The sequence below is a fragment of the Loxodonta africana genome, chromosome 4, assembly GCF_030014295.1.
Source record: "Loxodonta africana isolate mLoxAfr1 chromosome 4, mLoxAfr1.hap2, whole genome shotgun sequence".
NCBI lineage: Eukaryota > Metazoa > Chordata > Mammalia > Proboscidea > Elephantidae > Loxodonta > Loxodonta africana.
Genome location: NC_087345.1, coordinates 14,757,830 through 14,771,522, shown reverse-complemented (window position 1 = coordinate 14,771,522; position 13,693 = coordinate 14,757,830). Strand labels below are relative to the sequence as shown.

At 38.9% G+C, this 13,693-nt stretch overlaps 1 protein-coding gene across 1 annotated transcript in view; it reads right to left on the bottom strand.

The window, feature by feature from the left end:
* Positions 1 to 13,693, bottom strand: part of DMC1 (DNA meiotic recombinase 1) — a 54,040-nt gene that overhangs the window by 10,363 nt on the left and 29,984 nt on the right. Inside the window, exons 8-11 of the mRNA XM_064283540.1 lie at positions 10,242 to 10,333; positions 9,771 to 9,844; positions 9,524 to 9,638; positions 8,908 to 8,968 (exon numbers count right to left, since the gene is read on the bottom strand). Of these exons, the coding sequence (XP_064139610.1) occupies positions 8,908 to 8,968; positions 9,524 to 9,638; positions 9,771 to 9,844; positions 10,242 to 10,333 (342 nt within the window). The remainder of the gene's footprint in view (positions 1 to 8,907; positions 8,969 to 9,523; positions 9,639 to 9,770; positions 9,845 to 10,241; positions 10,334 to 13,693) is intronic.

Sequence of the window (13,693 nt, the reverse complement as noted above, 5' to 3'; positions counted from 1 at the left end):
TTTTCCCTTGTGCCTTTGGTCTTCTTCATTCTCCTTTGTTCCAGATGGGATGGGACCAGTAGATGCATCTTAGATGGCCACTTGCAGGCTTTTATGACCCCAGATGCTACTCACCACAGTCAGATGTAGAACAATTTCTTTATAGACTATGTTATGCCAATTGAGCTAGACGTCCTCTGAGACTATGGTTCCCAGCCCTCAGCCCAATAGCTCAGTCTCTCAGGGTGTTTGAGTTTGTCTGTGAAGCTTCTATGACTTTGCCCTGGTCAAGTTGTACTGACTTCCCTAGTATTGTATACTGTCTTACCCTTCACCAAGTGACTGACTTATTTTACTCAGAAAGTTTTCAAGGTTCATACATGTTGTAGCATGTATCAAGACTTCACTTCTCTTTATGGCTAGGTAATACTTCATCGGATGTATATAGCACATTTTGTTTATCTGTTCATGATGGACATTTAGGTTGTTTCCATCTTGTGGCTATTGTGAACAATGTTGCAATGAACATTAGTGTACAAGTTTCTGTTTGAATTTGTTTGACTTTTTAAAAGCACAAATAAAATATTATTTACTTCTTAGAATAATTCTTAGGGTTAAGCAATTTTTCTTTATAAAATACAAAGACTGGATTCATTTAGTCATTCATTCATCTATTCACTGAAAAATATTTATTAATGTCCCACTGTCTGCCAGACACTATTCTACGCAATGAAGATAGATACAGTCTAATAAATAAGAAAATACCCAGTCTTTCCGTGGGATACTATGTAAATGAAGACAGATTTAGAACCTCCTTCTTGTTCATTAACTGTATGTTGGAAGCCTTCAATGTCATACTAGTTATTAATCTGCAGTGAGAATAATCTTGGAAATATCTTTGCCTTCATCACTGATGCCTAAAGATTATTCTTCTAAATTAGGTTAATCAAAAGATAAGCTCTTACTGTGTCTGATTACGATTGCAAGGTAATCACAAATATTATTGACACTCATCTTGGGAGATATACTCACTAGGGGACTACCACTCACTTGGCAAGAATTGACAAGAAATAACCCTGTCCGTGAGCCCTTTAAGAAAGCCTGGGTACAAAATTCCTCAACAAAATGTAAGGAAACCAAACCTCATAGCATATTAAAAGGATTATACACCATGACTAAGTAGGATTCATCCCATGAATGCAACGGTGGTTGAATATACAAAAATCAGTGTAATATGCCACATCAATAGAATGAAGCAGAAAAAAACACATGATCATCTCAACTGATGCAGAAGGAAGTCTAGGCTTAGAAATCATCATAAAGGGACTAAGCATAGATCTAGAGGTTATACTTGGTCAAAACAGACTGTGACATAGCATAACAGCCTTGGCTCTGGGAGAATAAGCCAATCCAAATTCTGCTTGCTCCATCAAGGTAGTCAGGATTCTGGGTAGAATTTATGGCTTTTAACATTTTTTTAAGGTCACTTTTTTTTTTTTTTTTTAGTACTTTGATAATTTAATATAAGATATAGACTTCCCCTTCCCCAAGAAAATGCACATATGTACATCTACAAAAATTTTCACGTTAGTTTAGGAGATTCATGGACCTCCTTCTCTGGCATGTTGTTGTTAGGTGCTATCGAGTAGGTTCCGACTCATGGTGACCCCATATACAATGGAAGGAAACACTACCCGGTCCTGCGCCTTCATCACAATTGTTGTTATGCTTGAGCCCATTGTTGAAGCCACTGTGTCAATCCATCTTTTTGAGGGTGTTCCTCCTTTTCACTGACCCTCTATTTTATCAAGCATAATGTCCTTCTCCTGTGACTGGTCCCTCCTGATAACATGTCCAAAATATGTAAGACGAACTCTCGCCATCTTCCCTTCTAAGAAGCATTTTGGCTGTACTTCTTCCAAAATAGATTTGTTTGTTCTTCTGGCAGCCCATGGTATATTTGCTATTCTTCTCCAACAGCATAATTCAAAGGCAGCAATCAATTCTCTGTCAGTCTTCCTTATTCACTGTCCAGCTTTTGCATGCATATGAGGTGACCGAAAATACCATGGCTTAGGTCAGGTACACCTTAGTCTTCACAGTGATATCTTTGCTTTTCAACACTTTAAAGAGGTCTTTTGCAGCAGATTTGCCCAATGCAATAAGTCTTTGGATTTCTTGACTGCCGCTTCCATGGGTGTTGATTGTGGATCCAAGTAAAATGAAATCCTTGACAGCTTCAAACTTTTCTCTGTTTATTATGATGTTGCTTATCGGTCCAGTTGTGAGAGTTTTTGTTTTCCTTACATTGGGTTGCAATCCATACTGAAGGCTGTAGTTTTTGATCTTCAGGAAGTGCTTCAAGCCCTCTTCACTGTCAGCAAGTAAGGTTGTGTCATCTGCATAACGCAGGTTGTTAATGAGTCTTCTTCCAATCCTGATGCCTTGTTCTTATTCATATAGTCCAGCTTCTCTGATTATTTGCTCAGCAGACAGACTGAATAAGTATGGTGAAAGGATACAACTCTGATGCACACCTTTCCTGATTTTAAACCATGCAGTACACCCTGGTTCTATTCAAACCTGCCTCTTTGTCTATGTACAGGTTCCTCATGAGCATATTAAGTGTTCTTGAATTCCTATGCTTTGCAATGTTATCCATAATTTGTTATGATTCACACAGTCAAATACCTTTGCATAGTCAATAAAACACAGGTAAACATCTTTCTGGTATTCCCTGCTTTCAGCTAGGATCCATCTGACATCGGCAATGATGTCTCTCCTTCCAAGTCCTCTTCTGAATCCAGCTTGAATTTCTGGCAGTTCTCTGTTTATATACAGCTGCAACTGTTTTGGGGTTATGTTCTGCATAGATGGGTGGTAATAATAACAATAACTAAGATTTATTGAGCCCTAACTATGTGGCAGATGCTCTCCTAACTGATCTAATTTAGTTCCCTTTGTTCGGATTCCATATTTAGTAAATAACCTCAGAGAGTAAAATAATTCAGGTAAGGCATTAGCAGTGACTGTCACCATTATCACTTCTCTGCTTTCCTAATTCTGACTCAACCACTTATTCCCTATGTTACTTTGTTCCAGTTACCTAACCTTTATGAAGCTTGGTTTCTTTATCTGTAAAATGGGAATAGAAAGATCTTTTCTCCTAGGGTTGTTGTGAAGTGAGGATTCAAGATATAGTTAATATAACTTGCTGGGAGTTTACTATGTTCCAGGAACTGTGCTAGGTCATTTATATACAGTGAAACCTGTGAGAGCTGGAACTCGACGGGACTACCTTGCTTTTCTGGGTCTCCCAAGCCTTCCCGCCTTGACAGGCTGTGGTCTCACCCTTTACTATCGCTTCTTTTAGTGGAAAATATTTTAGTTTTCCTTCTTTGGCAGATTTCTGCCCTACACAGTTTCTTCCAGCTTTTGTAGGTTTTACTGTATATTAGTTCTATATTACAGCAATCTTGGCACATAAGAGATCCTCAGTAAATGGTAACTATTATTATTTAACTGAACAATTCAGTTAAAACAGTCATTCTTTCAGTGAAATGTAGACCAAGAAACTTTTCTGAAAAAAGTTTCTTTGAACGTCTCGAGTATTTCAGCAGCTATAACCAAGTCTTGAGGTGAAGTACATGAAGGTGTAATAGCATTCCACATTCTTTCGGAGGGCTTTAATTTACTTCTATTTCTGACCAAGTAAAAACAGCTGCAGACAACCACCCACAACCCTCCTTTAGCCTATTCCCTCATTTCCCCTTCTTTTGTATTTTCTTCTCCTTGTCTTTTCTCCTATTCCCAGGGGACGGGGAGTACGGTGAGAGAAGGAAGAAGAGATGATGGTAGATATTAGGAGGGGCCGAGAAAGATTGCTCCATTTCTCCCCCTCAGGTTGAATAGGATACAGCATAATATATTGTTGAGGGTAAGACCAGGACAGCCTGGCCTCCAAACTTCAAATTAGGGTGCTGGGGTCATAAAGTTAGGGCTATGGTGAAGATTCTTCACAATTTATGAAGGCTGTCATGTAGGGCAAGTGATATTTTTCTGGGGGTGAGGGGAGGGTAACATAGTAGGCTAAAAGAGCATCAGTTTTGAAGTCAGAGATAAACAAAAAAACCAAGCCAATTACCATTGAGTCAATCCCAGCTCATAGCGACCCTATAGGACAGAGCAGAACTGCCCTCATAGGGCTTCCAAGGCTGTAAATCTTTATGGAAACTGATTGCCACATCTTTCTCCCACGGAGTGGGTGGTGGGTTTGAACTGCTGACCTTTTGGTTAGCAGCTGAAAGCTCCCCGATTTTTTAATTGTGTGATTGGCAAGAGTTTAAGTACTCCGAGCCTTGGTTTCCTCCTTTATAAGTCAGCAATAATAGTTAGAACGCCTACCTCAAATACTGTTTGGGGCATGGACCTTGAAAGGCATAGTAAGGGACAAGCTTAAGGGACAATAGGCACTCCTGGTGCTTTTGACTTGCTGGTGGGAAAAATTTACAGATGGGGTCTGCTGAGAGAAAGGCTGAGTGAATGTGCCCAGGAATGAGGAGGAGGCTTAGAGACTAAGGGAAGACTGGGAGAGAGGCGTACTGCCAAGAGAAGAATTTTGGGGAAAGAGCTGACACCGTTAAAAAAAAAGAAAGGGTATGTTTAAGAAGTTTTGCTAAGTAACTTTGCTCTCCTGTTTCCTCCCAAAATATGCAGAAAAATCTATACTTTTTGTCAACATTCTAGAAGGTGATTTTTTTTTTTTTTTGGTGTGTGCGGGGGGGCGGGAAGGGAATACAACAACATATTTCACTAACAGAACACAGAGGCCCAAGAAGCTTGAGTTATGTTAAGGTCACATGAGAATTACATAAAATGATGCAAGAACGTACCTGGCACACAGTACCAAAACAAAAAAAGCCAAAACCACTGCTATCGAGTCGATTCCAACTCATCGTGCCCCTCCAGGACAGAGTAGAACTGCCCATAGGGTTTGCAAGGCTATATAGGGCCACTATGAGATGGAATCGACTCGATAGCGGTGGGTTTGGCTTTTGGTTCTTTAAACCTTTTGTGGAAGCAGACAGCCACATCTTTCTCCTGTGGAGCGGCTGGTAGGTTTGAACCGCTGACTTTTTGGTTAGCAGCTGAGCACTTTAACCACTGTGCCACCAGAGTGCCTTTTGACACATGGTAAGCAATCAATACATGTAAGTTCTCTTAGTTTTGTGGGGGAGGAAAATGAAGTTTAAAGAGTTTAAATGACTTGTGCAAGGTCACCATGCTAGTGACCATGGCACAGTGTTTTTCCTCTAACCACACTGCCTCTTAATTTATGCAAATGATGTTGAATCAGTAGGTGATGTTCTGAGAGAGTAAACCAACTGCGCATTTACATGACTGCAAATGTTCTAAGATGACCTTTTGTTCCAGCAAAAGAAACACACGAATGAAGCAGGTGGCAACGTCTTGATCTTATTTGTTGCTCATCTTATTATTTGCCCTGGTGTGGGGCTTCACAGGCTGACACTTGGACTTTTTTTTTATCCTAGGCCTTCATCAGCTGGATCATTCCAGTTTTCAAATCTGTATCTGTAAGCCTTAGCTAGGAGCTACCCTCTGCTGTATCATACAGCAGCTCCTCGCCTCTATAATTTTGTTCCTTTTTAATACGATGTGCCATCAAGTATAATACATGGGATATAAGCCTCAATTATTGTCAGCGTACTTGGGGACTCATACCAATTATAGTGATATTTCTCTGACAGGCCCCAGGCGAGCTGCAACTTGAAGTTCCTCAACACTGAGAAACAAAACATATTTTCTTTATGGGAGCTTTTCTAATAGCGTTTGAAATCCTTCAGTTTAAAACTGTCCTGGCTTTTCTCATTCAGTTGTGGCAATTTTTGTGCTTTATCTGAAGACATGTATTAATTTGTCTTGTTATAATTTAATATATTTTGGAATATACTAATTATAGTGAACCTTGTTCCCTTACAACTCTGCTACATGGAGGACATGATGTTTCAAAGCAGATTTACCCAGTGAAAAGACTAGCCTTTGCTGCCTTCTCCGGCTCTCTGCTGAGCTCACGCCATTACAAATCTCCTCCCCTCTCCAACTGCAATCATTGCCTTTCTGCCACCACTCAATTTCTCCTTTCATTTTCTTATCGGCGGCAATTCAAAATTGTTTTACTTTTTTTGAAACTTTGTACAAATATAAGAAAAAGAACCCCATCTGACCTAATTTCTACCCATTTCCTTCGCCCTTTAATTCTAGATCGACAGTTGTAGCCTCTTCAGCGTTCCCTCCCCACACCTGAAGAAAGAAAATTGCTCTTTAACTTGTACTGCTTTATTTGAATGCAACCCACTTCCTCCCTCTGAGCCAATGAGTCATTTTCTCTTTTTAAAGAGAGCCTTAAAAATCTTCCGTTTCTCTTTAGTTTAATTTAAAATTATTCTCTGTGTAAAGTACTTCATGTCCTGTGTCTGAAAGACACCCCATAGAAGAGAGAAGATTGCCTTAACCACTCAGACACTACACATAATGCGTGACCTACCAAGTCTTCAAAATTTTGAAGTGAATGGACATCACTTATTTCTCTTTTTATGGAGACAAGGATTTTTGTCTCTTTCATTCACTAGTGAACTCCCAGAACCTAGATACATAGTAGATTTTTTAATAAATATTTGTTGATTGAATAAATGATTGATTCCTTCCTCTCCAATCTTTTTAACTTGCTCAATACCATTGGTGAAGTTAATATTTTTCACATTGGAATGTCCTACAATTAAACAGAAAATACTCATAAAAAGGTATCGAAAAGTGAGAGATTTATGAAACTGCAGAAGATGTAGCAATACTATTAGGGTTCATTTAGAAAATGCCTATAGAGATACATTCACTTCCGAACAATTCATAGAATTTATACTATCATATCAAATATCTTCTAATATATATGTCAGTGACTCATCTCATATGCTACTATATGGTGTATTACTTTGGTATCAAAGTACTACACCACTCTGTATTGTTACCATCAGAGTAATAATTGATTTAGGCAAGAGTCTTTAATGGGTGTTAAAACCAATAGGTGAAAGCTTATTGGGGAACAAGATATTTATACAGTCTCAAAGTATCACCCCACACATTACTTATTAATTACAAAGGCAAAAAGGTCTTTTACAATGGAGGAATCTTGTGAACACCATCTTAATAATATGGTCAATTTTAACATCCCTGATAATGGAACAAAGTCCCATCGTGGGCCTCATATGGTACACTGAGGAGGCCAGACTACTGTTTATGGAGTGTTCCTGCCAAAAATGTTTACCATTTTAAATAATGAGAAAAAAAAAACAGACGGCTCCAAATTGAGTGACATTCTGCAAAAATTTGACCTGTGCCCTTCAAAAATGTCCGTGTCATAAAAATTTAGCAAGGGCTGGGGAGTTATTCTGATTAAAGGGGACTATAGAGATATGACAACTAGATGCAATGTGTGGTCCTCCATCGATCTGGACTCTAAAACAAATAAAAAAAAAAAAACCTCAGCAATGATAAAGGACATTATTGGGGCCACTGACGACACTTGAATATGACTATATTAGATAACAATGTTATGTCAGTGTTAAATTTTCTGAATGTGAGAACCGTATTATGGCTTTCTAGAGAACGTTCTTAGAAGAGATACACGGACGTATTAAGAGGTGAAGTGTCATGACGTCTGCAAATAGTTCTAGAAACAAAAAGGACAGCCCTCAACTGGTTCATACACACACACACACACACACACTATATATATGTGTATATGTGTCTATGATACATTCAAATGCGTGGTTGTTAAGTGCCATGGAGCTGGCTCTGACTCATGGCAACACTACGTACAACAGAATGAAATGCGGCCTGGTCCCGCACCATGCTTGTAATCGTGGCTGTGTTTGAGCCCATCGTTGCAGCCACTGTGTCAGTCCATCTCTTTGATGGTCTTCCTCTTTTTTGCTGACCCTCTACTTTACCAAACACGACGCCCTTCCCACTATATATAGATACACATGATCTGCAGACGTCATGTCTACACGTGAGTACGTCTGTGTGTGTGTAGAGAGAACGTCGTGAGATCTTTTAATTGATGAACCCAAGTGAACGGTAATGTGTATTCATTGTCCTACATTGAATCTTTCCTCCGGCTAAAAATTTTTCTAAATAATAAGTTGTTGAAAAAATTTCAAAAGAAGTAATATCATGAATGCGGGGCTATTTTGATTGCTTATTCAGATACATAATGCTCAAATTTTTTAAAATGGCAATGAACCTTTCTTTGAATTTTCTGTTCTTACCATCCTGCTTTAGTCCTCCCTGCCTCTCTATACACTGCCAGATACCTCTCAGGGAGAGCCATCAATAGTTATGTTACGTGCACAAATACATCGACAGGTTCTGAACATGCCGCGTGTGGACTGAAATGATCTGTTTTCTTCAAACGGGAAGGAGGCTTCTCTCGTACAGCCTCTTACAAACATATCTCACATATATCATGTAGAGAAGCCTGCATTTGTATTTGTAGGTTAACAGCTTATCAGTGTAATGGAAGCCATTAATTTATCTGGAAGATAGTTTTTTATTTCCCGAGGATATTTTTCTTATTGTCCTCCACTGCTCCTTTAGTCCTAGACCAAAGAGGTGCTCAAAGTATCTCTGAAGATGGTTAAATTATTGCTTTATTCTATAAAGAAGTCAAGAAAAATAGATTCTAGACAAGAAATAAGTGATACTTGCAATTATGAAGTAATATGCACTGTGTAATAACGTGACTTGCGTGCCACATCAAGAGTGATTCTTTTGAAATTATTTTCTGTTCTGCCCTCTAGTCCTTTTGACATTAACCTCCATGAAGTACGGAAGCAGAATGTTGGGACTCACGTCATAGTTGCTCCTGGATCTGCAGTCATTTGATTGGTCACAAACACAGCTACATTATATTCTGTATCAAGAAATACAATTAAGAAGAGGAGGACAATATAAATTAAAGTTCACTGGTTAAACTTCAGAGGTTTGGGATATTGCCCCATGATTTTATTTCCTAAACAGAATCATAATACTGTTTTTTCATGGATAACAGAAATTATTTATTTAAAATTCAAAATCAAACCCCCTGCCGTCGAGTCAATTCTGACTCATTGCGACCCCAGAGGGTGTCCGAGGCCATAATCTTTACAGAAGCAGACGGCCACGTCTTTCTTCCAAGGAGTGGCTGGGGGGTTCAAACTGCCTACCTCTCAGTTAGCAGTCAATTGCTTTAACCACTGCGCTGCCAAGGCTCTTCTATTTATTTAAAGTTATGTTTATTTAGATACCTTATAATATTAGTACCAATATTTTTGGTCAGTAAAAAGCCTTGCATTTCCATGAAGGTAATGTAACTATTTTTTACAGATGTATTACCTCCCGTCATACTCCCGGCTCCTCTGCAAAGCCTACTTGGCAACCATAGTCATGGATGCAATTCTGGTAGCACCACTTTATCTAAACGATCTACCTTCTGAGATTTTTTGGAGTCGTGACAACATCTGGGCCAGTTTTTGCTGCCGTTCAGCCAACTCCCCACGACCACTGAAATCCACTCGGAAAAGTGCCATTATTGAATCAATGATCTGCACAGGGTTCACATCAAAATAAACATGCATTTGGAAATGGAAGGAAGAAGTTAATTTGAAGAGGAATCAATAGGAGAAGAAGGATATGCTGCACAGCTTTGTGAGAGAGCAAGATCTCAAAGCTTGTACCAGTAGTTTGAAGATGCCTGCTTCCTCATGGAATTTTGCTGCTACGTAATCAAGTAGCTCCATCTGATGTTCGCCTGGTGAGAAACGCAGTGAGATGACGTTAAACAGCCAGAAGAAGCAGAAGACTAAGATCATTCATGTCCTAGGGGGCCAGGCAAAATCTCTGAAACTCTGATCCTTGAAGGATTTTCTTGATGATTTATGACTTCATTAGATATGATTTCATATTCTGCCTTAGCATACATGCCCAATGCACATTAACCAAAAGACAAAGACCAAGAAGTAATTTGAGGGCATTTTAATACCTAAGGACTTACCAGATGATAAAATTTGGGGACTGACTAAATTAATTTGGAGAAAAGTGAAATAAAAGGAGAATAGAACAGTGCCAAAATGTTCTGTCACTCAAATAGTAAATCAGTGCTGCCAACCTGAAAAGAACCCAAGCATCCAGCTGCATGGGGCTCTTACTAGTATATGCGCGTGCATAAAGTACATTGTCCAGTACAGCATCGTGGTCTACGTTGAAGCGATCGGCAATGTCCCGAAGGCGATCTGGGCGGCTGGAGCAGACCAGGATTAAGGACCCAATAAATCAATTCCAAAAAGCATTAAAACAACAACTACCTTAAGTAAGGATGAGAAGAAAGACAATGTGCCTGCAAAGGTATTCTGGATGACATATTCTACTAATCACTTAAAGTCTATCTATACCAGATTCTATTTTTCCTAAGTGTCTCAATTTATAAATACCTTAAGTAATAATAACAGTCATAGAAATGATGAAGCGGTAGTGAATTTAAATATGATATTATCAAATCTTTACAACGGCTTTGGAAGCTAGTTCTTACGGCCTATATTACATTTCACAAGTGGAGACACCGACAAAGAGAGATTAGGCAAATGACTCAGGATTATGCAGCAAATCAGTTATAGGAGAAAAACCAGAGATTTAAGATTGGTGAATCTCTTTTGTTCTCAATTCTATAAACATAGATAGATCTATTCTAGGAAGATAATATCACTGAATTATAATTCAAGTCATTTCAAAGTGAATTAATTCACTCTCTTTATATTTCTCTCCTGTTCAATACAAAATAGGTTAATATACCATTAACCTTGTACTGCTGACAAACTACAAACTTGACTATGGGAACCAAAGGGTCACAAAAGTAACCTCAAGGGTCCAGAAGGGAATTACCAACCCGGGGTTTTGGTTTATTTAGGGTTTAAAACTCACCTTCTTCTAAAGAAGATAAGTTAGCTTTCTGAATTTAGTAAAGTCATGAACTCATTGCCGTCGAGTTGATTCTGACTCATACGACTCTATAGGACAGAGTAGAGCTGCTCCACAGGGTTTCCAAGGCTGTAAATCTTTATGAAAGCAGACTGCCTCATCTTTCTCTCTCAGAACTGCTGCTGGGTTTGAACCATGGACCTTTTGATGAGCAGCCGAACGCTTAACCACTGCACCAAAAGGGTCCTAGTAAACTCATAGGGAGGCAAATTCAGTGTACTTGTAAGGGTATGCAGGAAGATGTTAATAATTACTTACACTTGTCTAAACTTAAACCTATGCTAATAATTACTTATACCCTTACTTACACCTTTGATGGCAAGGGGTTTGGTTTTTGGTTTATCTATTTGTGAAGGACTAATAAACATTTTTCTTTAGGTCTTTGGTGATCTCAATAATATGTCTACAGAATCATTTGAAGTAAAATGAGGTAAAAAATAAAATACATGTCTGTGGTATCATTTCACTTTGTTTACACTATTTATATAACACTGGTCAAAATGAGAAGGAACAGCTGCAAATATCCATTAATAATCGGAATGTGGAATGTATGAAGTATGAATCTAGGGAAACTGGAAATCATCAAAAATGAAATGGAATGCATAAACATGGATATTCTAGGCATTAGTGAGCTGAAATGGACTGGTATTGGCCATTCTGAATCAGACAATCATATGGCCTACTATGCCGGGAACGACAACTTGAGGAATGGCTTTGCATTCATCATAAAAAAAAAAAAAATTTCAAGATTTATCCTGAAGTACAGCACTATCAATGATAGGATAATATCCATACACCTACAAGGACGACCAGTTAATATGACTATTATTCAAATTTGTGCACCAACCACTAAGGCCGAAGATGAAGAAACTTGAATGTTACTCTGCATTTCAAAGACAAACACCATTTTTACCAACTTCTGCAATCTGAAATGGATCAAACATGCAATCAGGATGCATTGATAATTACTGGTGATTGGAATGCGAAAGCTGGAAACAAAGAAGAAGGAATGGTAGTTGGAAAATATGGCCTTGGTAATAGAAACAATGCTGGAGATCGCGTGATACAATTCTGCAAGACCAATGACTTATTCTTTGGAAATATCTTTTTTCAACAACATAAATGGTGACTGTACATGTGGACCTCACCAGATGGAATGCACAGGAATCAAATCAACTTCCTCTGTGGAAAGAGATGATGGAAAAGCAAGAAGACCAAGCGAAGTACTATAATGAAATGTGCAAAGACCTGGAGATAGAAAGCCAAAAGGGAAGAACAGGCTCGGCATCTCTCACGCTGAAAGAACTGAAGAAAAATTTCAAGCCTAAAGTTGCAATACTGAAGAATTCTACAGGAAAAATATTGAATGACACAGAAAGCATCAAGAAAAGGTGAAAGGAATACACAGAGTCACTACACCAAAAAGAACTGGTCGATGTTCAACCATTTCAGGCGGTAGCATACGATCAGGAAGCAGTAGTACTGAAGGAAGAAGTCCAAGCTTCACTGAAGGCATTGGCGAAAAACAAGGCTCCAAGAAGTGAAGGAATACCAACTGAGATGTTTTGGCAAACAGATGCAGTACTGGAAGTGCTCACTCTTCTAAGTCAAGAAATCTGGAAGATAGCTACCTGGCCAACCAACTGGAAGAGATCCATGTTTATACCTATCCCCAAGAAAGATAATCCAACTGAATGTAGAAATTATTGAAGAGTATCATTAATATCACACCCAAGTAAAATTCTGCTGAAGCAGCTGCAGCAGTATATCGACAGGGAACTGCCAGAAATTGAAGTTGGATTCAGAAGAGGACACAGAACAAGGGATATCATTGCTGTCAGATGGATCCTGGCTGAAAGCAGAGAATATCAGAAAGATGTTTACCTGTGTTTTATTGACTATGCAAAGGCATTCGACTGTGTGGATCATAACAAATTATGGATAACGTTGTAAAGAATGGGAATTCCACAACACTTAATTGTGCTCATAAGGAATCTTTACATAGATCAAGAGGCAGTTGTTTGAACAGAACAAGGGGATACTTTGTGATTTAAAGTCAGGGAAGGTGTGCATCAGGGTTGTATGCTTTCACCATACCTATTCAATCTGTATGCTGAGCAAATAATATGAGAAGCTGAGCTCTATGAAGAACAGGACATCTAAATTGGAGGAAGATACATTAACAACCTTTATTATGCTGATGACACAACCTTGCTTGCTGCAAGTGAAGAGGACTTGAAGCACTTACTCGTGAAGATCAAAGACCACAGCCTTCAATATGGATTACATCTCAATACAAAGAAAACAAAAATCCTCACAGCTAACTTTGGTGAAGGGTAAGACAGTATACAATACTGGGGAAGCCAGCACAACCTGTACAAGGCAAGGTCATGCTAGCTCTATAGACACATCCAAACTCCCTGAGGGACCAAATTGCTGGGCTGAGGGCTGTGGGAATCATGATCTCAGGGAATATCTATCTCAATTGGCATAACATAGTTTATGAAGAATATGTTCTACATTCTACTTTGGTAAGTAGCGTCTGGGGCCTTAAAAGCCTGTGAGCAGCCATCTAGGATACTTCACTGGTCTCACCCCTTCTGGAGCAAGGAAGAATGAAAACTAA